General features: G+C 37.4%; 1 protein-coding gene across 10 annotated transcripts in view; it reads right to left on the bottom strand.

Annotated features, from left to right (window-relative positions):
- The window catches only part of EMCN (endomucin), a 118,891-nt gene extending 94,869 nt beyond the window's left edge, over positions 1–24,022 (bottom strand). For 6 of the 10 annotated variants that reach the window (XR_011502092.1, XM_044766380.2, XM_070505295.1 and 3 more), the window contains exon 1: positions 23,697–24,022. Coding sequence is in view for 8 of the 10 variants with exons in the window: in XM_044766380.2 (XP_044622315.2) it covers positions 23,697–23,772 (76 nt within the window). In the remaining 2 variants the exon portion in view is untranslated. The remainder of the gene's footprint in view (positions 1–23,696) is intronic. The other 4 variants (XR_011502093.1, XM_070505296.1, XM_070505294.1 and 1 more) reach the window with 4 other exon arrangements.
- Positions 24,023–24,367: the final 345 nt, after the last annotated feature.

The following is a 24,367-nucleotide window of genomic DNA, read 5'->3' as shown; positions in this document are numbered from 1 at the left end:
CTATGTTCTTTTACTTCTCAATCAACTCAAATTTGTCTCATTATTTAAAAGTAATACCGTCCTGCATAATATTGCCCAATTTTAAGTAGAAAAATAAATGACTCCAAAAGCCCTTCCCCAAATGCCCAAGACAAAGACTAGGATGGAAAATTTGCCCTTATCTAAGAACAAACCATCAGGTGTATCTTTGCAAGAGGTGATTTCGGAAATTCAAAAGGATATCCAGAACTGTCAGAGACATGGAAAAGAAAGAGCTAGAGAGAGCTGAATGGGTCTGCCCAAGAAAATGGAAACACTGTCATTTTTAACCCCTGAGGGTGAGAGAGCCATAGATGGGGGAGGGGGGTTGAAGGAGAGAGAAAAGGCCAAGAAAGAAGGGGGGACATCAAAGGACTATTAAGAACAGGGATATCTAAAACTCCTCCTTAATTTTCCATCACTCTGATGTAAAGCGTCCCTTCCTTCTGTAAAGCTGGCTACTACACACGAAGTCTGCAAGTACCCACTAAGACTTTAATGAAGTGGATCTTTCTGGGCATGCACGAAGGAAAGGGGAACTACACTTGCTTGTGGCTGAAGAAAAGTTAAAGAGAATGACACAAGAAACCAAATGGAGTATAAGATTTGACCAATGCTGGAAGCTGGAAAGAAAGGGGAGCATGAGAATTTAATCCTTCCTCTGGCACAAAAGGTTTGCCGAAATGTGGGGCATTGGGCTTCTCCCCAGAGCACAGAATAAGTCTTCAATCTAAAGATATTTTTATATTAAAGGATGGAGATATCCAGTGACATCTGAATTATATAAAATTATTATCTTATTTTATTAAAATGCTATTTATTAGACTCAGAATCAAATTTGCTGAGTAGAGGATAATCATAAATTTGTTCTACAGCAAATTATTCCAGACAGAGTTGGCTATAAATTGTTTGCTTCACAAAGATGGCAACCTCAATAATCAGAACAAATAGACTCTGAATCTAGAAAATAAGCACTTCAATGCAACAGCAATAATTACTTAAATCTGAGATATCACCAGTATTTAGCAGTAAAGCATTTTCTAAGTGTGAAGGTACCATTCGCTCACAGTTGACATTTATTAGTAAACTGATTTTTTTCTGGTTTTGGAGATGAATTCGTGCCAGAACAATTAAATTTACTTTCCCAACAGAGTAACAGAGATATTGATAAAAGAAAACGAATAGATGTAATCTCATATTATCAATATATAATTAGTTTCTTTTATCAAGAAGCCTAATAAATATGGTGCTCTGGATAATTAAACACTTTTATTAGCTTAGAATCATTATGTAAAATATACCAGAATGATCGATTATCAAGCAATTCTAATAGGTAGCATCAACATTTACCTGTGTATCTTTAGCTACTAGTGCAGGACTTGACACTAGGCCTTTATTAAATGTTTATTAAATGCTAAATATGAGTAAGGCTTTTCTGGATAGCCAGAATCTCCAAAATATTGCAATTATTCTATCATTTTACAAAGAATTACCACTGGCTAAAAATATAAAGTAAAATAGGCGTTGAATTTATATTGAACACATGGTCTACTATTGAAACTACATAGTCAAATAAAGTTTCTGGGTTTAAATTTGCTAGAAATCTTTATTTCTTATACTTTATTACTATTTGTAAACATATCTCTGTTCTTTTGTGACCTCAATAGAGTTGAATGCTGGATAAATCTGTATTTATGATTTTTTTTTCTGATATAAGGTCTCTTTAAGATCTGGGAATCATTTGTGGGGCGTTTCCTGCGTTCTTGGAATTTTCCTTGTCTTTAGTGAGACTTCTGTAACATTTGAAAGCACTACACTTCATACTCTCCTGGGACATAAAGATTGCAGTGAAATGCATTTGCTAAGTTCAGAAGAGTCACTCACCAACTATCAAAATGTCCTCAGAACTCCTGGCCACTTTAACAGCGTCCTAGTGAAAACAAAGAGCTGGCAAAGGAAATGCCAAATTTGGCTGTAGCAGCCCCCTAAGATTTAATCTCCAGGAAAGAGTGTCCAAAATTTCAGTCACTCCTGAGGTTTTTCATATCCTTTATCTACTATTAGTTCCTTACTCTTTTTTTAAAATCAAATAACTTCTTAAAATTAAATTAAATTTTTAAAAAGAAATATTATAACATTATCATAAAAAAAGACTAAGGTCACTGTCATTAATTGCAGTAACCATATAAATAAATACTCTGTAAAAAGTAATATTTTATGTATATACCATTAACTATGACATTCCATGTGTGAGTCCTGCTCTCTCTATGTTGAAAAGTAACATTAGTGAATGTTAGGGCACAGTAAAGACCTAAGAACATCAAACATCCACTTAGATAAACAGAAGTATAACAGAGACTTGAGTCAATGTTATTTAATTCCATGACCACTGATGCCTAAAATTATCTCAAGTATCACCAGTTGTACCCACAATCCACCCTGGAAATACTGCTCTAGGTGAAAGCCTTTTAAGGCCACCCAATCAGTCTCAAAGTACCTTGTAATGCACCAAATTATAGCTTCCATATAGCAGAAAGTAGCGCCAATTCCATTTTTATTCTTCCTTTTTTCCTCATACTGGCACGCATTGTTCCCATCTTCCCTAAAGAACCAAGGTCAAAGGAGCCCAGAGCTCAGCACTGTTTAAGGGCTGATAATATAGGTACAAAGTAAGGGCTGAGTAGGTGATCATTGTCTCATATGACATTACCATCAACAAATGAGACTAAATTATAAGCCAGTAAATGAGAGCATCAATTTAGGAAAAAAGTTAGCACAGAATTTCTAATGAATCTGACCTTCACATTTTAGAAAATCATCAAAGCAGGTTTTTAAAGAATAGCACAATGAACTATATTTTAATATCTTGGATAATATTAAGGAAACCGACAATATAAAATTATTTTTCATTTCATTATTTTCATTTCTAACAAATAAATTATTTTTCATTTACTAGGATAGCGTTCAGTAGGAGTAAATATAAAGTGATACAGTATATATAAAGAAAATATAAAGTGAACAACAAAAGAGCAAAAGCAAAAAATATACAAATTTAGTAAAATACGTTAAGAACAAATACAACAGGAAAAGCCATAAAGTCAAAGAAAATCCCAAGAAAGAAATGAATAATTAGTACGATGCTCTATCTGAACATCGTACTTGCAAATGAAACTGTAGTGACGAGATCATGCTGTATAACTAAGAAATAACTTGTTTTGCTCAATAGTGGTTAGATTCTTATTATAACATGAATTCAATTTTGATCTTTGAATTTTAAACAAGTAGGAGCAAAATTGTCAAAGAAGGGGAGCTAATGTGAACAAAGACATAAATTGCATTCCAGGAAGAGAAGAAAAAGGAGTTGGCATGATTTACTGTTGAATCTGAGTTCTATCTACAATGACGACGCTTTCCTCAAAGTCCTATATATATAATTCTTAAGCCACACAATTGAACACTTAATGAGTCCTTTTTACTCACTTAACGTGGACAATAACTTAATGCCTACTATGTGCTATGGCTGTGCTAGGTTATGTTAAAAATAATCATTTATTTTCCTTATCAATCCAAAAAATTCACTTATATACTTTATATTCATGATGCTAATATTTAATATATTTTCAAGTATATTCTCCAAATTGTCAAATGTAAGTTGCTTTTTTATGTCCCCACGTGTACAATTTGAGTGCAGAAAAGGTTTTTAAGAGATTAATTTGGTTTTGGAAGTTAATTCTAGGTTTTTTAATTCCAGAATAAAAAATCTATTTCTACCCTAAGCTTTTAAGTTCAGTTTACAAGTATTATTATTTATTTATTATATAGCAAATTTAGTAATCATTTTAGGGGCCCTTTGCCATTTAATCCCACTTATATATTTGGTTAAACTTCCTTAAGTATTTTTTTAAAACTCTATTCATAAGTTGAAAATAGTTAACGTATACCAGTTTGCCTGCCCTTTAGAGTTTTGTAGAGCTATGCATGCAAATATGAGAGATTTGTGTGTGAAAATACTTTGTAAACTCTCAATGAATACACAAATGTGGCATTATTGGTACTAATTTGTAAAGTCAGATGTGTTACCATAGTCCTCCAGAGGACTCAACACTGTCCCAACTCCTGACAGCCTGTCTGAACTCCCAAGCAGCATAGCGACCAAGCTCCAGGCTGGACTTCAGGAGACAGGTTCGTCTCAAGAACAGGAGCCGGTGGAAGCCAGAGATCTGGGGTGCACTGCTAGCCATGAGGCCTTGTGGTCCGCCTTCAGTCTAGTGGGACAGACTTACACATCAACCTGTGCATATCAAATTACAGATGATGAATGCCTCAGACTGCTAAAATAATTGCACGTAGTAACATCTTACAGAAAGCTATCTCACTATTTGGGGACAAACCTGAGCAGAGGCAAGTCTTACCTGGAAGTCTTCTGACCTCAAATAAGTAAAGGTGGAAGACAACTTAAATTCAAGAGAATAGGAGAATGAGATTGAGAGGAAATCGATAACAGCTAAATCAAATCTTAAAAGTATGCAGTGTGTCTTCCCTATTCATGGAGGATTTGTTCTAGAGATTCAGGGGAAATGGACAACCCACAAATAGTGTGTGATTAATGACAATAGAGGTTTATTTGCTAAAAAGAGATTGCTCTTATCACAAAATGCGTCAGAAGGCTGCTGACATTTCTCTTCATAGTTTTCTTTTCTTGGTATTGCTTAAGGTTTTCTGATTAGAACATTCAGCCTCTGTTATGTACTAATCACTGCTAAGACCTTGAAGACTCTTATAATCTCTACCCAATAAAATGTCTTATTTCCCTTTTAATACATCCTAGCTTAAATTTTAAGTTTCTTAAGCTTGGGATCTGCATTTTATTTATTCCTCTCAATTTCTGTTGCAATTACAAGAGGTAATATAGACAGAAAAGTATAAAAATATAAATATACATATAATGAATAAATAAGAGCCAGAACCTTGTATAATTATGACCCAGATTGAGAAAGGGAAAATTACCAGCACTGCAGGAGTTCCTTGGGAATGTTCTATGAATTACATCCCTCTTCCTCTGCTCTGGAGGGAGCCCACAGCTAATCTGACATATGGGAACCTTTTCTAGCCTTTCTTTGTATATTCACTGTCTATGTGCACATCTGAACATAGTAGAATTCAGATTTGACTATTTTTAACTTTGTGTAAATGGCAATATATTGTAGGTATTTTTTGAGTGTTGCTCAATATTATGCTTAAGATTTCACATTTTATTGATTATAGCTACAATGGCATGTTCATAGCAGAACTGGGACCCAGCCCTCAGTGGCAGTGGGGGCTGCATACAAATCTCCAAGCCTCTGGGGCCCTGGCAGCAACAGTGGTGCCAATGAACCCAGCATCACTGGCAGTGGTGCAACCAGCACCCCAAGAAAACCCAGGAGCAGCAGCACAGCTGGTGCATGCAGTAGCAGCATCCAAACCTGCAGAGAACCAGTGGAGGAAGACCAGACCCAAGTGCCCCTGGAAGCAGAAGAAGTGCTCACAGCCTGGTGACTGCAGTGACATCACCTGAGACTGCAGTGACATTCTAAGAAGGAAGGTGCCAGAAACCCCAGAGGCACAAGAGACACAAGAAGGGCACTGACAATGCCTTGGGCAGAGGCAGTGGAGGGCTGAAACTTCAGCTCTAAAATAAAATCAGAAGCAGCTCAGAACCAAAGTAACAAAAGCAGTACTCAAATAAGAAAAGGTGGTTACTACTACAAATGCACCAGCAGAGGATCAACTCATGAAACACCATGAAGAATTACAGTGACACAGTAGAACAGAAGGAAAATGACAACTATCCAGAAAACAAATTTGAAGTCACAGAAGATTACAATATAACTGACAGACAATTCAAAAATGGCCATCATAAAGAAATTCAATGAGTTACAAGAAAACTCAGAAAGGCAGTTCAATGAGCTCAGGAATACCATTAATAGACAGAAAGAGTACTTCAACAAAGAGACTGAAACTGTTAAAAAAAATCAGAAATTCTGGAGATGAATAACACAATTAATGAGAAAAATAATGTAGAAAGCATAAAAAAGTAGAGCATATTTTATGGAGGAGAGAATTAGTGAGCTCAAAAGTAGAAACCTAGATTCCATTCAGGTGGAGGAGGGGAGAGAATTAAGACAAAAAAAGTGAAGAAATTCTTTGAGAAATATCAGACTTAATTAGGAAAACTAACATAAGGATTATAGGTATCTCAGAAGGTGGAGAGAGGGAGAAATGAGAAGAGAGCTTATTTAAATAAAAAATAGTTGAGAACTTCCCAAACCTGGGGAAAGAACTAGACACACAATTACATGAGGCCAATAGAACTCCTAATTACATCAATGCAGAAAGATCTCCAAGGCTCATAATATTAAAGCGGTCAAAAGTCAATGATAAACTAAAAATATTAAGGGCAGCAAGAGAGAAGAAAATGACCTAGAAAGGAACCCCCTTCAGACTTTCAGTGGATTTCAGCAGAAACCCTACAGGCTAGGAGACAGTGGAATAATGTATTTAAAATACTGAAAGACAAAAACTATCAGCCAAGAATACTCTATCCAGTGAAATTATCCTTCAGATATGACAGAAAAATAAAAGCTTTCCCAAACAAAAGCTGAGGGAGTTTATCACCACTAAATCTACCTTACAAGGAATGATGAAGGGAGACCTCCTACTTGAAACAAAAAGGCAAAAGTTTAGAAAGCTTTGAGTGAGGAAATAGACAGAATCAGAATTTGCAGCTCTACATCAGAGTAGGTTAGCAAACACTTAGTTATAACATAAAAGAGAAAGAGAAAGAAAACATCAAAAATAAATATAACCATTTCAATTTGGTCACAAACTCACAATACAAAAAAGAATAATTTGTGATAACAAAAACATAGAAGGGGAAGAGGAAAAGGATGAAACCTGCATAGGCTAATGGAAATAAGAGGCTATCAGAAAAAGGACTACCTCATCTATGAGATCTTTTATACAAACTTCATAGTAGCCACTAAACAAAGAATCAGAGCAGAGTCACAAAAAAATAAATAAAGAAAAAACTGAGAAAATCATCACAGAAAACCACCAAACTGAAATGGCAAACAGAAATACAAGGGAAAAGAAACAATGAAAATACAAAACAATCAGGAAACAAAAGATAAAATGACAGTATTAAGCCCTCACATATCGATAATCACTCTAAATGTAAATGGATTGAATTCACCAATCAAAAGACACAGAGTGACCGGATGGATTAAAAACCAAGACCCAACAATATGCTGCCTCCAGGAAAGACTTCTCAGCTCTAAAGACAAACATAGGGAAGTGGGAAGCTCAGACAGAAGTGATGGAAAATGATATTCCAAGCAAATGGCAGCAAAAGAAAGTGAGTGTACTCTTACTTAGACAAAGCAGACTTCAAGACAAAAAAGATAACAAGAGACAAAGACAGGCATTATATAGTGTTAAAATGGCCATTCCACCAAGAAGACATAACAGTTTTTAACATACAAGCACAGAACACAGGAGCACCAAAGTACATAAAGCAACTATTAACAGACCAAAAGGGAGAAATTGAGAGCAACACAATAATAAGAACAGACCTTAACACTCCACTTATGTCAATGGATAGATCACACAGACAAAAAATCAACAGGAAAACAGTGGCCTTAAATGAAACATTAGATCAGATGGACTTACTAGAGATATATAGAACATTTCATCTAGAAACAGCAGAATACACATTCTTCTCAAGTGAACATGGAACACTCTTAAAGATAGACCACATGTTTGGCAACAAAGCAAGCTTTGATAAATTTAAGAACACTGAAATCATATCAAGCATCTTTTCCAACCACAAAGCTATGAATCTAGAAATCAATTACAGGAAAAAAACTGGGAAAGTCACAAATATGTGGAGATTAAACAACATGCTACTGAACAACTATTTGACCAACAAAGAAATCGAGGGAGAAATCAAAAGATACCTGGAGAAAAACAAAAATGAAAACACAACATACCAAAAATTATGAGAATCAGCAAAAGCAGTACTGAGGGAACTTATAGCAATACAGATCTACCAAAAGAAACAAGAAAAATCACAAATAAACAAGCTCACACTATATCTAAAAGAACAAGCAAAAGAAGAACAAATAAAGCCCAACATCAGTAGAAGGAAGGAAATAATAAAAATCAGGGCAGAAATAAATGAAATAGAGACTATAAAAACAATAGAAAGGATCAGTGAAACTAGGAGCTGGTTCTTTGAGAAGATAAACAAAATTGACAAACTCTTAGTGAGACTCACTAAGAAGAAATGAGAGAAGATTCAAATAAAATCAGAAGTAAAAGAGAAGAAGTTATAATGGACACCACAGAAACACAAAGGATTATAAGAGAATACTATGAAAAGCTATATGCCAACAAACCAGAAAAACTAGAAGAAATGGATACATTGTTAGACTCCTACAAGCTTCCAAAACTGAATCAAGAAGAAATAGAGTCTGAATAGACCAATAACAAGAAAAGAGATTGAAACAGTAATCAAAAATATCCCAAAAAACAAAAGTCCAGGACCAGATGACTTCTCTGGAGAATTATATCAAAAATTCAGGGGCTGGCCTGGTGGAGCAGCGGTTAAGTGCACATGTTCCACTTCAGCGGCCCGTGGTTCGCCAGTTCAGATCCCAGGTGTGGACATGGCACCCCTAGGCACACCATGCTATGGCAGGCGTCCCACATATAAAGTAGAGGAAGATGGGCATGGATGCTAGCTCAGGGTCAGTCTTCCTCAGCAAAAAGAGGAGGATTGGCAGCAGTTAGCTCAGGGCTAATCTTCCTCAAAAAAAAAAAATTCAAAGAAGATTTAATACCTATCCTTCCAAAACTATTGTGAAAAATTGAAGATGACAGCTTGTTTCCTAACTCATTCTATGAGGTTAATATTACCCTGATACCAAAACCAGACAAGGACAACACAAAAAAAGAAAAATTACAGGCCAATATCACTGATGAACATAGAACAAAAATCCTCAACAAAATATTAGCAAATCAAATGTAACAATATATTAAAAAGATCATACACCATTATCAAGTGGGATTTATTCCAGGGATGCAGGGATGGTTCAACATCCACAAATAAATCAATGTGACAAACCCCACTAAAAACATGAAGAATAAAAATCACAAGATCATCTCAACAGGTGCAGAGAAAACCTTTGACAAGATCCAGCATCCATTTATGATAAAAACTCTCTATAATGGGTAGAGAAAGAAAGTACCTCATAATAAAAGCCATATATGACAAACCCACAGCCAATATCATACTCTACAGTGAAAACCTGAAAGCCATTCCTCTGAGAACAGGACAAGACAAGGGCGCCGACTCTCACCACTCTTATTCAACATATAACTGGAAGTTTCAGCCAGAACAATTAGGCAGAAAAAAGAAATAAAAGGGGTCCAGATTGGAAAGGAAGAAGTAAAACTGTCACTATTTGTGGACCACATGATTCTATTTATAGAAAACCCTGAAGAATGCACCAAAAAACTACTAGAAATAATCAACATATACAGTAAAGTTGCAGGGTACAAAATCAACACACAAAAATCAGTTGCATTTCTATACTCTATAATGAACTAGCAGAAAGAACTCAAGAATACAATCCCATCAACAATTGCCACATAAAGAATAAAATATCTAGGAATAAATTTAACCACGGAGGTGAAAGACCTGTACACTCAAAACTATGACATTATTGGAAGAAATTGAAGAAGACATTAAGAAATGGAAAGATACTCTGTGCTTGTGGATTAGAAGAATAAACATAGTTAAAATGTCCATATTACCTAAAGCAATCTACAGATTCATTGCAATCCCAATCAGAATCCCAATGACATTCTTCATGGAATTACAACAAAGAATCCTAAAATTTGTGTGAAATGACAAGACTCCAAATAGCCAAAGCAATCTTGAGAAAAAAGAACAAAGCTGGAGGTATCATACTCCCTGACTTCAAAATATACTACAAAGCTTTAGTCTCAAAACAGCATAGCATTGGCAGAAAAACTGACACGTGGATCAATGGAGCAAATGAGAGCCCAGAAATAAAACCACGCATCTATGGACAGCTAATCTTTGACAAAGGAGGCAAGAATATACAATGGAGAAAGCAAAGCTTCTTCAATAAATGGTGTTAGGAAAACTGGGCAGCCAAAGCAAAAGAATGAAAGTAGACCATTACCTTACACCAAACAGTAAAATTAACTCAAAATGGATTAAAGACTTGAATGTAAGACCTGAAACCATAAAACTCTTAGAAGACAATATGGGCAATGTATTCTTTGACTTCAGTCTTATCAGTATCATTTTGAATACTATGTTTACTTAGGTAAGGGAAACAAAAGAAAAAATAAACAAATGGGACTACATCAGACTAAAAAGCTTCTTCATGGTAAGGGAAACCATCAACAAAACGTAAAGAGAACCCACCAACTGGGAGAAAATATTTGCAAATCATATATCTGACAAGGAGTTAATCTCCAAAGTATATAAAGAACTCATATAAGTCAACAACAACAAAAATGAACAACTTGTTCAAAAAATGGGCAAAAGATATGAACAGAAATTTTTCCGAAGAAGATATACAGACGGCCAACAGGCACACGAAAAGATGTTCAACATCACAAATTATTAGGGAAATGCAAATCAAAACTACAATGAGATATTGACTCACACCTGTCAGAATGGCTGTAATTAACAGGACAAGAAATAACAGGTGTTGGAGAGGATGTGGAGAAAAAGGGAGCCCCCACACCCTGCTGGTGGGAGTGCAAGCTGGTGCAGCCACTATTGAAAGCAGCACAGAGATTTCTCAAAAAGTTAAAAATAGAAATACAATGTGATCCAGCTATTCCATTACTGGGTGTTTATTCAAAGAACATGAAATCAATAATCTCAAAAGAAATATGTATCCCTATGTTCATCGCAGCATTATTCACAATAGTGAAGACGTGAAAGCAACCCAAGTGCCCATCGAGTGATGAATGGATAAAGAAGATGTGGTATGTGTGTGTGTATATACATAAGATGGAATACTACTCAGCCATAAAAAAGACAAAATCATGCCATTTTATGACAACATGGGTTAATCTTGAGTGTATTAAGCTAAGTGAAATGTCAGACAGAGAAAGACAAACACAGTATGATTCACTCATATGTGGAAGATAAACAAGCACATAGATAAGGAGAACAGATTAGTGGTTACCAGAGGAGAAATGGGTTGGGGGAGGGCAAAAGGGATAAAAGGGCACGCGTGTATGGTAATGGATAAAAACTAGACCATTGGCGGTGAACACAATGCAGCCTATACAGAAACTAAGAAATAATAATGTACACCTGAAATTTATACAAGATTATAAGCCAATATGACTTGAATAAGAAAAAATACTGGGTCACCCAATCAATGAACATGGTATATTTTTCCAGTACTTAAGGTTTTCTTTAACAGCACAATAAAATTTTATTATTCTTCTCATAGAAATTATGAATATCTTTTATTGAATTATTTATAGGTACTTCATTTTTTTGATGTTTGTGTAAATGGCATATTGTTAAATTTTCTTTTTCAAATATTTGTTTATATCTAGAAATGCAATTTATTTATATGAATTCTACATCCAGAAACGTTAATGAATTCTTAATGATAATTTATAAGTAAATTCTTATGGATTTCCTACTTATACAATCATATCATCTACAATGTTTTAACTTTTTCTAATTATTGTAACATTTATTTCTCTTGTTTTACAGCACTAGCTAGCATATTTTGTACAGTGTCTTATAAATAACATTGCTGTGAAAAATTTTCTTGTTTTCATTTTCAAAGAGAAACCTGACATTTTTTCATTATGCATGATGATTGCTGTGGTTTTTGAAGCTACTCTAGCAGAATAAGAAAATTTCTATAGTCTTGTTTCCTAAATGTTTTTATCAAGAATAAATATTGAGCAACCAGACTTTTGGTGGAGAACATGATGTAGTCTATACAAAAGGCGAAATATAATGATGTACACTGGAAAAATAAAATGTACTGAACTAAAAAAAATAAAAAGCAAAACCACCATTGCTCTAATATGTGTAGCACTGACTTCATGCTTTAGGAGACACACAGCAGTAAGTCCAACACTGTATAGGGAATATTTCCCTGAACAAGTTTGGGTTTTTTTCCTGGCTTAACATGACTAAAACCTTTGTTAAAAGCTGCAATTAACTTAATTTCTCCACGTATCTTAAAAATAAAAAAAAATATCTTATATAAAAAAAGAATAAATATTGAATTGTTAAAAATGTTTTCCTGTGTTCAGATGATCATGTATTTTTCTCCTTTTTCTATTAAAGTAATGAATTATATTGATTGATTTCCTAGTGTTAAAGCTCACATTGCTAATATAATCCCATCTTGGGCACACTTAAGTACCTTGTGTAATATTTTACTGGATTTCTAAATCTTTTTTCACAGCAAGGTAGGCCTACAGCATTCCTCTCTTCTAACATTCCTGCAGGCTTTGATCTCACCCACATACTAGGCTCTTAATCAAATACCAAGATAAGTGAAATTACAAAAGGGTGGAACAAATAATCATAGGCAGATTTTCAAATAAAAGATCCAAAACTTGTTCCGTGGACCCTTGAATCCCTTTACCCACTCTATAACAAAAAGAATCAAAGAGCTGAGAGAGATGTATAGAAATTATTTGAGAGGAGGTCATCTTTGCAGAATACTTCTTTGGAATCCCATTCCCACTTCCTGCACCCCCAGGGAACAAGGCTTGTCTGCCCCCCACAATACAAACCTACCTTAATGTGTGGTCCCTACAGTTGAAAGGCATAGTAGCCTTGGATCTGATCACACCTGGGTAATCGAGAGAATGAAAGATTGCTGCCTAGCTGCTTTGGTACAGGACCAGGAGAGTTATTGCTGGCAGGGATTCTTAAAGAGATATATGACTGTTTCCTGTGGACCAAATAAAGAGAAAGAATGAGAGAATGGGCTTAGAGTTTTGAGTCCTGTTCCTTAGGGCTGTGTAGCAAACTGGCACTTTAGCATCATGAAACTCTGGGTTAACACAGGATTACCAGTCCTTTGGAAGGAGTAGCCAGCAAACTCCCAGAAGAGGGATCCATCCTCATGAACCAAGGAGCTGCAGGTAAGGGAGGCCCCAAAGGTCACCTTTGAGGAACCCATGAAAATGCACCATTCAGCAGTTGGCTTTAACCATCTGCCAGGCTCTGGGCACAACTTCCACCGTAAGTCACATGGTCAAATCACATGTTTCATTCAACTTTCTCACTCCTCCCTCACCCTGTCCTCAGATGGAATGGACAGAAAGGGCTGGAGAGGGAACAGGGAAGCAGAAAAATAGAAAACTCACAAAGAAGCACCTTTATAGAATTCCATCCCATGCTGGCTTGAGCTATGGGAGAGAATTTTCAATTATTATTTTGGATTGTACATTCTAATTTTGAATTGACACACTCTGCAAATTTACTTGTCTACAGAACTGTCCATTTCTTAAGAGTGGGGAAAAAAGCCATGGGCCTTCAATATTTTCATCAAGGGCAGGAAGTTTATGTTCACCAAATAAATTGCATAGAGATGGTGGGAAACAAAAATGAAGTAAAATTTTAATTGTATTTTATGATTTGTGGTTTCTAAGTTCCTTAAATCATTTTGTAAGTTTCATGCCTTCTTATGGCTTATGAAACAAGTGTAGTGACCAGCTCTAAGTTAACTATTTATAGCAACATTTTAATGAAAGCATCCTTCTTTATGGGAAATCAAAAACTTTGGTGATTAGAATATGTCTTAAAATTCTGAGATTGAGCTGGCAAGCCCGATCAGTTGTAGGAAACTACTCCAGAACCCTGTCTTTTCAAAATCCATTGAACCACCACAAACATGATGATAGCTTTCCAAATTGCACACCTAACGCTGACATGAAATCCTACAGACTCCACGAGACAGGTGAAGGGATTGACCCAGTGCCCACAGTGGGTGGTAGGGAGGTCCATGAGGGAATCAGGTAGGGTGTACGCACAGGAGTTTGTAGGAGAGAGCGCATTCCCCAGTTTAAAGGGGCACTTATTACTCAGGCTTGACTGAATGCTGCCATGAGGGAATATGAGGCCTAGAGTTGCCAGAGGAGCTGAAAATAAGATTTCTCTTTCTTTGTTGGTTACTCTTGTTATTTTGTGAAAATTTTTTAATTTTTAAATATTCTCCCATACTCATAAAGCACTGTGTGGCCAAACACGCTGCTACAGGTTGTGTGTCAGAGGCGGCCTGTTTACGAACTCTGGAGGAGAGGGTGCTGACTTCTTTCTAGAACTTACCCCAATTTATTAAGTAACAGCAGAGTAATGAACCAGTTGACAAATTTCAGTTTGTTGTTTTCTAATACTAGAAGTTTCCTGCCTATCTAACCCAGATTCACAATATCACAGCTTCTCCATTTATTAGCATGCTCACAAGATATTTATTAACACCAGTCATTTAATCCTCCCTATCTTCTCAAACTCCTCTGGCTCTTAACAGTTCTCTGGGAGTCAGAAAAATTTGTGTTTGAATTACCGATCCGTCCTAACCCCACTTGAAACTTCAATGGATGCTATAGCTGTTTCCCTGGTCAAACTATGACTTAAGGTGGCTAATTTTCTTGAGAAGCCTACAGGGCAGAGGTGTGGGTCTTTCAGTTCAATGAAAACAAGAGGAAGATCAATAGTAGAACTGAAAGCAAGCAGTAAGATCTTAGCAGGAGGAGGGGATGAAGGGGGTCCTCTTAGGGAAAGACGGTCCACAAGCTGGATCTAAGCCGATGTGCCTGGAGAGATTGCAGTGCTTCAACTAACATTTGTCTTGGCCAACTCTAGCTTCCTATTATCCTAAACTAGTACAAACAAACAAGCAGACCAAAAATTAGATTACACTGGATTAATATCAACATTTTTCCTGAAAACACTAGACTGTAGCTCTTTTCTTGAAAGGTAAACACTTCTGGTTATCTTGTGTGTATGGAACAGTGAAAAGCGCTCAGACGACTAGTCACAGAACATGAGTCTTGTCCAGGATCTCTCAGAGAGTGTGTTGATGTGCCAACGTATAAAAATTATCTGTAGTAATTGCTGGAAACATAGCTTTCTGGATTTTACTGAAAGGGGTTCTGGGGATCTCTGGGGGTGAGCCCTGAGAAGAAAAATTTTTAACAGCTACCTTAGGTGATTCTGATGAGTAATAAATGTTGAGAGCTACTGGTTTGAGTCAGAAAAATGTATGTCCTTGGGCTTCCTCCTCTGATAATGAGCACAAAGAACACCAGCCTGCCCAATCCCCTCAGCCATGGCAAGGATTAAATGAGACAGTTGACGAATAAAAGTGCTTTGAAAAAGGTGCAGCATTCTGCCAGTGGAATGGATGGCAGAAAGAAGGACTGGCAAGAGACAACGTAATGGTAAGAAGAAAGAACTCTTCCAGGTTCCAGGCCTGTAAGGGCACGGCAGCGCCTATGGCGAATACTCTTTCCATGTCCTTAGGGCATCTAGTGCTGTCCTGGTCTATCTGTCTCCCTCCCTTCTCATTCTGATCTTTCCATCCCAACTCTCAGAGAGGCTCCCTCTCTTTCTCCCAGCCTCTACCACTTTCTCAATCTCTTTTAACCTCATTCTTACTTTTAATCTTTTTCTGGATATCAATGAATTTCTCTCTCTACATCCTTTTTTCTATCCCTCCCACCACTAAATCTCTGCAATTTATATATAAAGAATACCACATGGAAAATGGAAAAAAAGTCATTTGTTGGTATATACTCTAAGAAATGTCCCTCACGGCAGCAAATAGGCCTTTTATATGCAAAGCGCAAACTTTCCAACAGCTGTATCTGAAAATTCCGAAAGAAAGTAAACATTCCGGAATAGAATTGAAATCTTGCTTCAAAGAACATTTCTAGGAATAACAGGATGAAAGTGAAGCAAGATAACTTGAGACAAAATGTACAGAAATTGTTACAATAAGATCATACAGTTGTAGATCTGGCAAAAAACTTTAATATCATTTAGTCAAACCACACTCATTTTATAGATGGGAAATTAAAGCCTTGAGGGGTAAAAAAATTTGCTTGGCTCAGTCATACAGCAAGCTTTCGGCCCCTGGTAACTGAAACCAAGGGCTCTTGGCTCAGAGAACAGTGACCTCTCCACCACTGCACAGTGCTGGCGTGTGACACCACTCAGAGCTCAGTGAAAAAATAATATAAGAACGTTATTGTACTGCCAGAGAGAGAGAGGGAGAGATAGACAGAGAAAGAGAACAAGTTAAAGTAGCCTTTTAAAAGTGGAATATACTGGTAAACAGTTAAATAGTGTATGTATTGTAGGGGTTTTGTGTCTTTATCTGACTAAGTAAAAAGCTGTTAATCCCATGTCACTGTCCAAAGGGCATTTTGATTATTTATTGATCAATGAAATTTTAAAAACCTGGGAATAACTGAATTATCTGATGCCTTTGGATTCGAATAACATTAATTACTCAACATACTGAAACAAGACTTCAGAGATGAAGAGGTGAAATCTGTAATCAATGTGTCTTTACAATTGAATTTCAGTCATTTTACCTTTTATTCTAGTGGGAGTAAGGATTAGTCTGATGTAAATGGTTGAGGATCATCTGAGGAATGGTGCATAGCGTTATAAGATACCAGTTTTCTCTTGTGAGCAAGACACAGGAATGATTCAGATGATCCCGCCATTCTTGTGTGATTTGGATAGTAAATATAAACCAAAGGCAGGTGTTTTCTGCTGTTTATACAACTCTAAGACATCAGGTCAACTCCATAAACAAATCAAATAAATTTAGCCAACCAAGAGAGTATTCTAAAACGACATTCACAGATTCTCCAGTACACAGGCCAAGGATAAAAATAAATATTGCCGACAAGTTACTGAAAAAAATGCCAGGAATGCCTTGAGTATTTTCAACTCTGCTGACTTTTGAAGAAATACAGTTCTCCAAGTTAAAGCAAGAACTAATCAGTAAGCATCACCTACATGTCCAAAGATAGGCTTTGGGAAAAAAAATCAATTAGACCTTGTCCTTGCTCCCAAGAGACTTATATTTTGTTAGGTTGTAGTGGACTCTAATAACAGGTTTTTAAGTGATTGGCAGCATTATCATTTTTCTATACCTAGATATACATTATCACCCAAATCAAAATGTTCCCATCAAGAAGAATAAATCCTGGGTTTCTCCAGAAAGCAGAGCCTGAGAAAAGGGCTTGTGTGCAGACAGTTTACAAGGGAAAGTAATGTCACAGAAAGCAGTGGGACTAAAACAGTGAAGCTACAGCGGGAACAGAAGAGGAAAGCATGGCTTCTCTGGCTCCATTTCCCCTTTGGGAAAGAGCTGTCTCATAGAAGACTAACGCTCCTCCACTTCTAGCACAGACATACAACAGGTTCTGCAGTGCCAGGGGGAGTTCTTCAGGTGACATGCCTAAATATCAGAATAACAGCAGGCAGGAAAGCAAGAGACGTGCATTCTTGTGAGGCAAGGTGCTGTCAGGTGACACCTGTGCACAGCAGGGTGCCATAGCAATGGCTGGACCAAACACAGCCAGAGAGGATATAGAGAAAGACACAACAGGTGTCTAATATTCTTACAGTGGCTGCTTCTACTTAGAGACTAGTTATGATTATCTCTATGGATATATCATTCTATATCACGAAATCTCTACTCAAATTTAGAAAATGATTTTTCTTGTGGTTGCTGGGAATTCGGGTAGCATACAGTGGCCTTTCTGGATGTAATCTGACATCACTATGTTTCCCAGCTGATGTAGATATTGTGTGTAATGGTATAAAAACAATCTCATTCACTAACTAAAAGAACTTTTGCTAACACCCAATAGGCATTACTGTCTTAACCTGATAGAGCCCATAAAGACCCACAGGAATTAGTAACTGGAAAGGAGACACTTACTTCTCAGGAATTAAACGTGCCTTAGAGTAAACTCCTGTCTTGACGTTCACTGTTTAGAAACACACATCTGAAATTGTTCTCAAAGATGATGAGAAAGTTGGAAAGTGATGACTAAGAAAAAAGAATATAAATTACTTGGATTAGATAATTATTCACCAGTTAAATATTTACCTGAAGCTTGAAACATAACTTCATTAATGAAAAGAAAAGATGGCAACTATTCAGTAAATTAAAAGATTTCTGAAACCCTAAAATGTTCATTTTTTTCTCAATTATCTGAATAATTATTATCAGCAAGATAAAACTGCCAGAGAATTTGCTGGTTGCAATTGTTATGACTCTCTTGAAAATAGGAATTCTGAAATGATCACTTCTACTTTTAGGTAGAAAGTATTCAAAAAAATGAGTAGTGTTTTATTTTGCTTGGCATTTCCCAGAGGGGAAGGTGGGCAGGGAGAGGACAAAAGGGAATGAAGGGAGTCAGTTACACAGTGATGGATGGAAACTACCCTTTTGGCAGTGAGCATGCTGTAGTGTACACAGATGTCGAATTATAATGTTGTACACCTGAAACCTATACAGTGTTATAAACCAATGTTACTTCGATAAAAAAAGAAAGAAAGAAAAACACTGAGTAGTGAAGAAAGAATGCTAAACAAGTAGTTTGGGGACCGAATACTTTTCTCATTGGATTTATTTCCATATTGGTTCACTCTCCTTATAACAGATCACAGTTTCACGTAAAATCTATTGACAGTAACTAAGCTAAACAGAAGTAATAAGTAAAGCATTCTTCTCTAAAGCAACTCATGTTACCTAAAATAATGTGAATTAACAATGTGCGATATTTAACTTCCTTCCAACTTCTCTTTCTGTCAACTTTGCTTTTTGAAAAAGCTATTTTGCATTTTTTTCTTTTCTCTTTTTGAGGAAGAAGATTGGCCCTGAGCTAATGTCTGTGCCGGTCTTCCTCCACTCTGTATGTAGGATGTTGTCACAGGATGGCCTGATGAGCAGTGTGTAGGTCCACGCCTAGGATCCAAACCCATGACCCTCAGGCCACTGAAGCAGAGTGCAGGAACTTACCCACTATGCCACTGGGCCAGCCCCACAATTTCGTATTTTTGAGAAATTGGTTGAGCAGAAGGTTTCTCCTTGAATATTTCTAACTATAAGAAGATATTATATAAAGTATCTGATACCCAAAAAGGAGAAGTAGAGTCAATTCAATTTAGATATTCTTCCTCTCAACAAACTATAATAAATATGGCGCCTGCTTTCAATGTGCATATGGTCTGGTAGAGAAGATAAGATATGCACACAAATAACTCTAACAGGAATTGGAAAATAACTCTCATAAGAGAGTTAGAAATAGGGGCATCCAAAAGACAAATAAATTGTTTCTCTATCTTATTAACCTTACAATGGGCGGGGCTAAGAACTCTTGGGATTCAAGAGTAAACATCACTCACCGTCTCACCATCACCTCGAACTCCAGTGATGTTCCAGCTACCCTCCACATGATATAATTTACTGTGGGACATCTCTATGTGAACATCTTAGTAGGATTTCAAACTCACCATGTCCAAAATCAAATATATCACTTTCTCCCTGAACCATCTCGTCCTATTTCCCTACCTCTGCTGCCAAGCTGCTTCCCACTTGTAGTATTCAAACAGCCTTCTCTGCGTAGCTCGGTCACTTTCTCCCTCATTGGCAGTAAATAGTATGTCAAATCACATACTTTCTACCTCCTTGAATCTCTTCCCCAGACCCTTCTTTTCATTTTATTGACAGACTTTTAGACTTGCAATAACTTTTGAACTATTTTCTTTAGCATCTATCTCTCCTGACTGCAATAGTCTAATTTACATCTTGCTAACAGATTAATCTTCCCAATTTATAGCTCCAATCATCTAATTCCCATACTCAAGCCCATTTAGAGGCTCTAAGCTAATTAACTGCATGAGTCAATATTTCTCATCCTGGTGTTCAACATATCCTGACGCTTTATTTTCAACTTTATTTCCCAACACTCACAAATGTCCAACCTGTGATCTCCTTACATTCCTAGACTAGAATATGCTGATGTTTCAATGTTCCTACTCAAGAAATTTCATCCACCTGGAAACTCCTCATTTTCAAGCTTCAAAGTTCATCATAATTTCCACTTTTATATGATGTCCCCACATCCGAAACTAAGCTAGTTGCGAATTCTCCACATCACTCTTTATTTACCATTTAAGACCTACAATATAATCAAGCTTACAATTACTTGGCTCATCCTCCTCTGTCCCTCACTTCCGGGGCAAGGGCTAAATCTTAGTGATGTCTATAAACCTACAGCATTTAGCACAGTGTCTGTCTTAGAGTGTGTTCAATCCATTTTTTTTCCATGAAATGGAATGTTCAACCACTAACAAATGAGTTTCTCCAAGCAATTAAATTCTTCTTCAGATACCAATAAAACAATGTTCATTCCTCATGGCAAATGCATGAAACATTTTAATCTTCCCTAAACTAATGTAAAGTTCAAGAAGAAAATGGAACTTGAAGAGTAGATTGCTTCCAGGGCCTCCTTTTTCTTGGAATCTCTCTTCATTTAACTTCTCTCAGTCTTGATAGTGAAAAGCTCATTGATCTAGACTTACAAGCCAAAGGGGCTTAAAACCCACTGTAGTGGTCTGTTCAGTCTTAGATACAATTTAGAAAACCTTGGGAAAGAATGACACTTCCTTTTCAGGAACCTCCCATACATATTTCAACAGAACAGCTTTCCAAATTGGAGATCGTAAACTATTATACTACCAGTCAAGTAATAGACAGCCATGTACTGCCATGTAGAAAGATTCCCTTGGTTTTCACAAACAGCATAAAAGACTATATTGTATTTATTTAAATCTGAGACTGACAAAAATGTCAGAAAGAAAAAAGTCAACTTCTGTAAAAGATCACTATTTAGGAATAAATTCCTATGCAAAATCCATAGATCTTCTTGACAACTTGTACATTTAAAGCAGAGGAAACGCCTCCCTTTCCACCCCTAATAATCAACCCTGTTGATGAAATACGATAAGCATTCTAAGTTTGGGGAGTGTATAAAGCTTGAAATCAATGTGTTTCCGGTACAGGGGGTTAGGGAAAGAACTTAATAAATCAACTTAGGAAATGCTTCGTTTCCTGCACTGTATTGGGGAGGGAACATAAAACAGGCAGAGCTAGGTGCAACAAAATCACACACGTGGGTGGGAAAATCTCTCCCAATTCCTCCTAGGCAACACTCAGATGGTCAATTTATGCTCCTGGGCTAGAGCTTCCTTTTCTAACATAAATGGGGTGATCTTTACAGATACTTGCCTTAAGTTAGTAGATAGGCTTTTGGTATAAGTTGAAGGAGATAGTCATTATGTAACCGCTGCCTGCGCAAAAGAGAAATTGTCTTACTTGGATTCATAGTTCCTTAGAAAGAAGACACCGTCAACTGAGAGGTTGGGTTCATGAACAGTGAGCTAAAGAAGGTTGGTACTTTCCCCAAATGATCATCATAGAAAGATCTTCCAGGTTGTCTCTGGACTGTCCTTCATCTTTCCATCTTCCTTGAAGGGTGCTTCTATTGATCCTGTGCCACTTTGCTTTCAGGACACGTGATCCACTCATAATTTAACAATACCAGGAAAGTAGTGTACTCACTGATGCTTGCACACCTGCAGTGGTGAGCAGCCTAACCCAGGCTTTCAGAATTTATATTGACCCGACACGTGTTTGTGAGCAGTGTTTTTCATGGCATTGAGATTCCTTTCAATCTTTCTCATGCATAGTGACGAGCTACTTATAAGTAGTCCATTGATTTCTGTGGAACCTCATAAATATTCTTTATTTTAAAAAATCAGATCCTAAAATAAAATCTTTAAAAAAAAAAAAAGGGCTGGCCCCGTGGCTGAGTGGTTAAGTTCGCGCACTCCGCTGCAGGCGGCCCAGTGTTTTGTTGGTTCGAATCCTGGGCATGGACATGGTACCGCTCATCAAGCCACGCTGAGGCAGCGTCCCACATGCCACAACTAGAAGAACCCACAATGAAGAATACACAACTATGTACCGGGGGGCTTTGGGGAGAAAAAGGAAAAAATAAAATCTTTAAAAAAAAAATCAGATCCTTAGTAACTCCTCTAAGTTAAATTTTCTGGCCTTGATACCCACTGCAATTTAACTCTGGAAACTCCAAGATGCGTGGTAAGCACTCGCATGTGATTTTGAAGCATTTGGGAATTTGTCTTAAATTTATATACATATTTTGGAAAATTAATGATAAACATTGTTCAAGAAGGAGTGCACTTATTTTTTCCCATATTATCACTGTAAACTAGAATTTTGTAGGCAGCAAACTTTTGAAAAGAGCATATGCAAAATAAAATGAAAACCGAGTTGTTTTCCAGGGCTCCTCAGAGTCAGAATCAATGTTCCCAACTGTGTTCTTTAATGACAGTTTGGTTTTAGCACTTATGAAATCTGTCTTGCATTAGAATTACATGATTCTTTCTCCCAATAGCACGTTTACCACTGTGGGCAAGGACAATGTCTTATCCTTTTTTTTTTTGAGGAAGGCTGGCCCTGAGCTAACATCCATGCCCATCTTCCTCTACTTTACATGTGAGATGCCTACCACAGCATGGCTTGACAAGTGGTGTGTAGGTCCACACCTGGGATCTGAACCGACCGCCAAAGTGGAGAGTGGGAACTTAACCGCTGCGCCACTAGGTTGGCCCCAAGGACAGAAATTTTTTAAGTTTGGGCCCTCATGTCTTACTCATTTTTGTATTCCTCGCACTGCTGAATACATGGTAGAAGACTAATAAATATTGAAAGTTTAATCGCTTACAGTGAATCCCTCAGGAAGAGTTAAAAGTCAAATGCAATCATTATTGCAACTGGTCACTAATAAAGTCAGGGCTTGTGTAGGTACAGCCATGTCCTTTATCTGAGTTTCTGAATCTGCAGTCAATGGGCAGCATTTTTATGTCTATAAATTCCCTGAAATGTTATGCAAAATGTTGTGTGTATGTGTGCAGATATGTGCTTATTTCTGGAGCAAACGTCTATAAATTTTAACCAAATGACTCTCCTCTTTACCAACCCTACCCCTCAAGATATTAGGACTCACTTCCCCAAGCAGTTTCACCCCAACCTCTCAGTTTTTCAGAGCCCAAAGAGAGTTGCGACAAATGTGGGCGAGCACGTGCCATGCAACCCCTCCGATTACAGCCTTTTACCAACGCGGGACAGTCTTGTGATTTCTAGACTTATGTCTGAAAAGAGTACATTTTTGAGAAATAGTACATTTTAAGCCAGCATTTTATCCTCAGATTTTTATTCTCAAAAAAGGTTATTGTGTATTTCCAGAGCCTTTATGATACCATCAAACACCAAGGCCCGGCACCAGCAAGCATTTCCCTTCAGTGACAACAAACCCCGGTCCGCGTAGCCTTGTCCACGCACTGCCAGTCAGTGTCCGCGCACGCAGCGCAGCAAACGACGGCTGCCACTAAGCTTCAGGGGACTCCCTGAAGGGAAACCGAGGCTGAGAGCAGCCTACGCGTGATTTCTCATCTACACCATGTGAGGAATAAGAGAAAACGGTACCTGGGTTACCGTCACTCCTGCGCAGAGTGGACAGAAGACAAAGGATGGTCACTGGAAGCAGTTTCATGGTGCCCATGGATTGTCTCAGTGGCTCTTCTCTCCAGAGTCGGCCGGGGGCACCTCCCTCTCAGCCCGGCAGGGCCTTTCGAGCAAATGCAAGAGGTGTGCTGAATGCGAGCAGCCACGGCCCAGTCCGCTGGTTTCGGGGGCTGTGATAAAGAGCGGCAGGAAATACACACGCTCCCTCGGGGAGTTCAGCGGAGAGGAGATTTATTGTTCCAGTCCCTTACAGGAACTTTTTTTTTCTCTTCCCTTGGCAGCCACTTGTGTTTTTGTTGCTACATTATTTTGTTCTTCTTCAACAAAAAGGTCAGGGCGGGTTTTGAACACAAACAGATCTTTCTCGGGAATGGATCATACAGCTTTCTAACTTTTGTTTTGAAAGTCCGTTTTGGAGTGGTAATAAAGGGGCCTCAGGAAATAGCAACTTAGTTTGGATAAAGAGGCTTTAACTGCCTGAGGGTTAAATTTTAGGGCAAAATCCACAAGGAATCAACTCTTCTCTCTTTCCTGCTGGAAAACCAGATTAGCAAAGATTAGCATGTTCTGGAGATAAAAGCAAATCTTATTGAACAGGTTATGCTCTGCTCTTGAGTACGTAGGGACACCTC

This window comes from Equus asinus, chromosome 3 (assembly GCF_041296235.1).
Source record: "Equus asinus isolate D_3611 breed Donkey chromosome 3, EquAss-T2T_v2, whole genome shotgun sequence".
Taxonomy (NCBI): Eukaryota; Metazoa; Chordata; class Mammalia; order Perissodactyla; family Equidae; genus Equus; species Equus asinus.
Note: the sequence above shows the minus strand (reverse complement) of the source record. Positions and strands in the feature narration are given on the sequence as shown.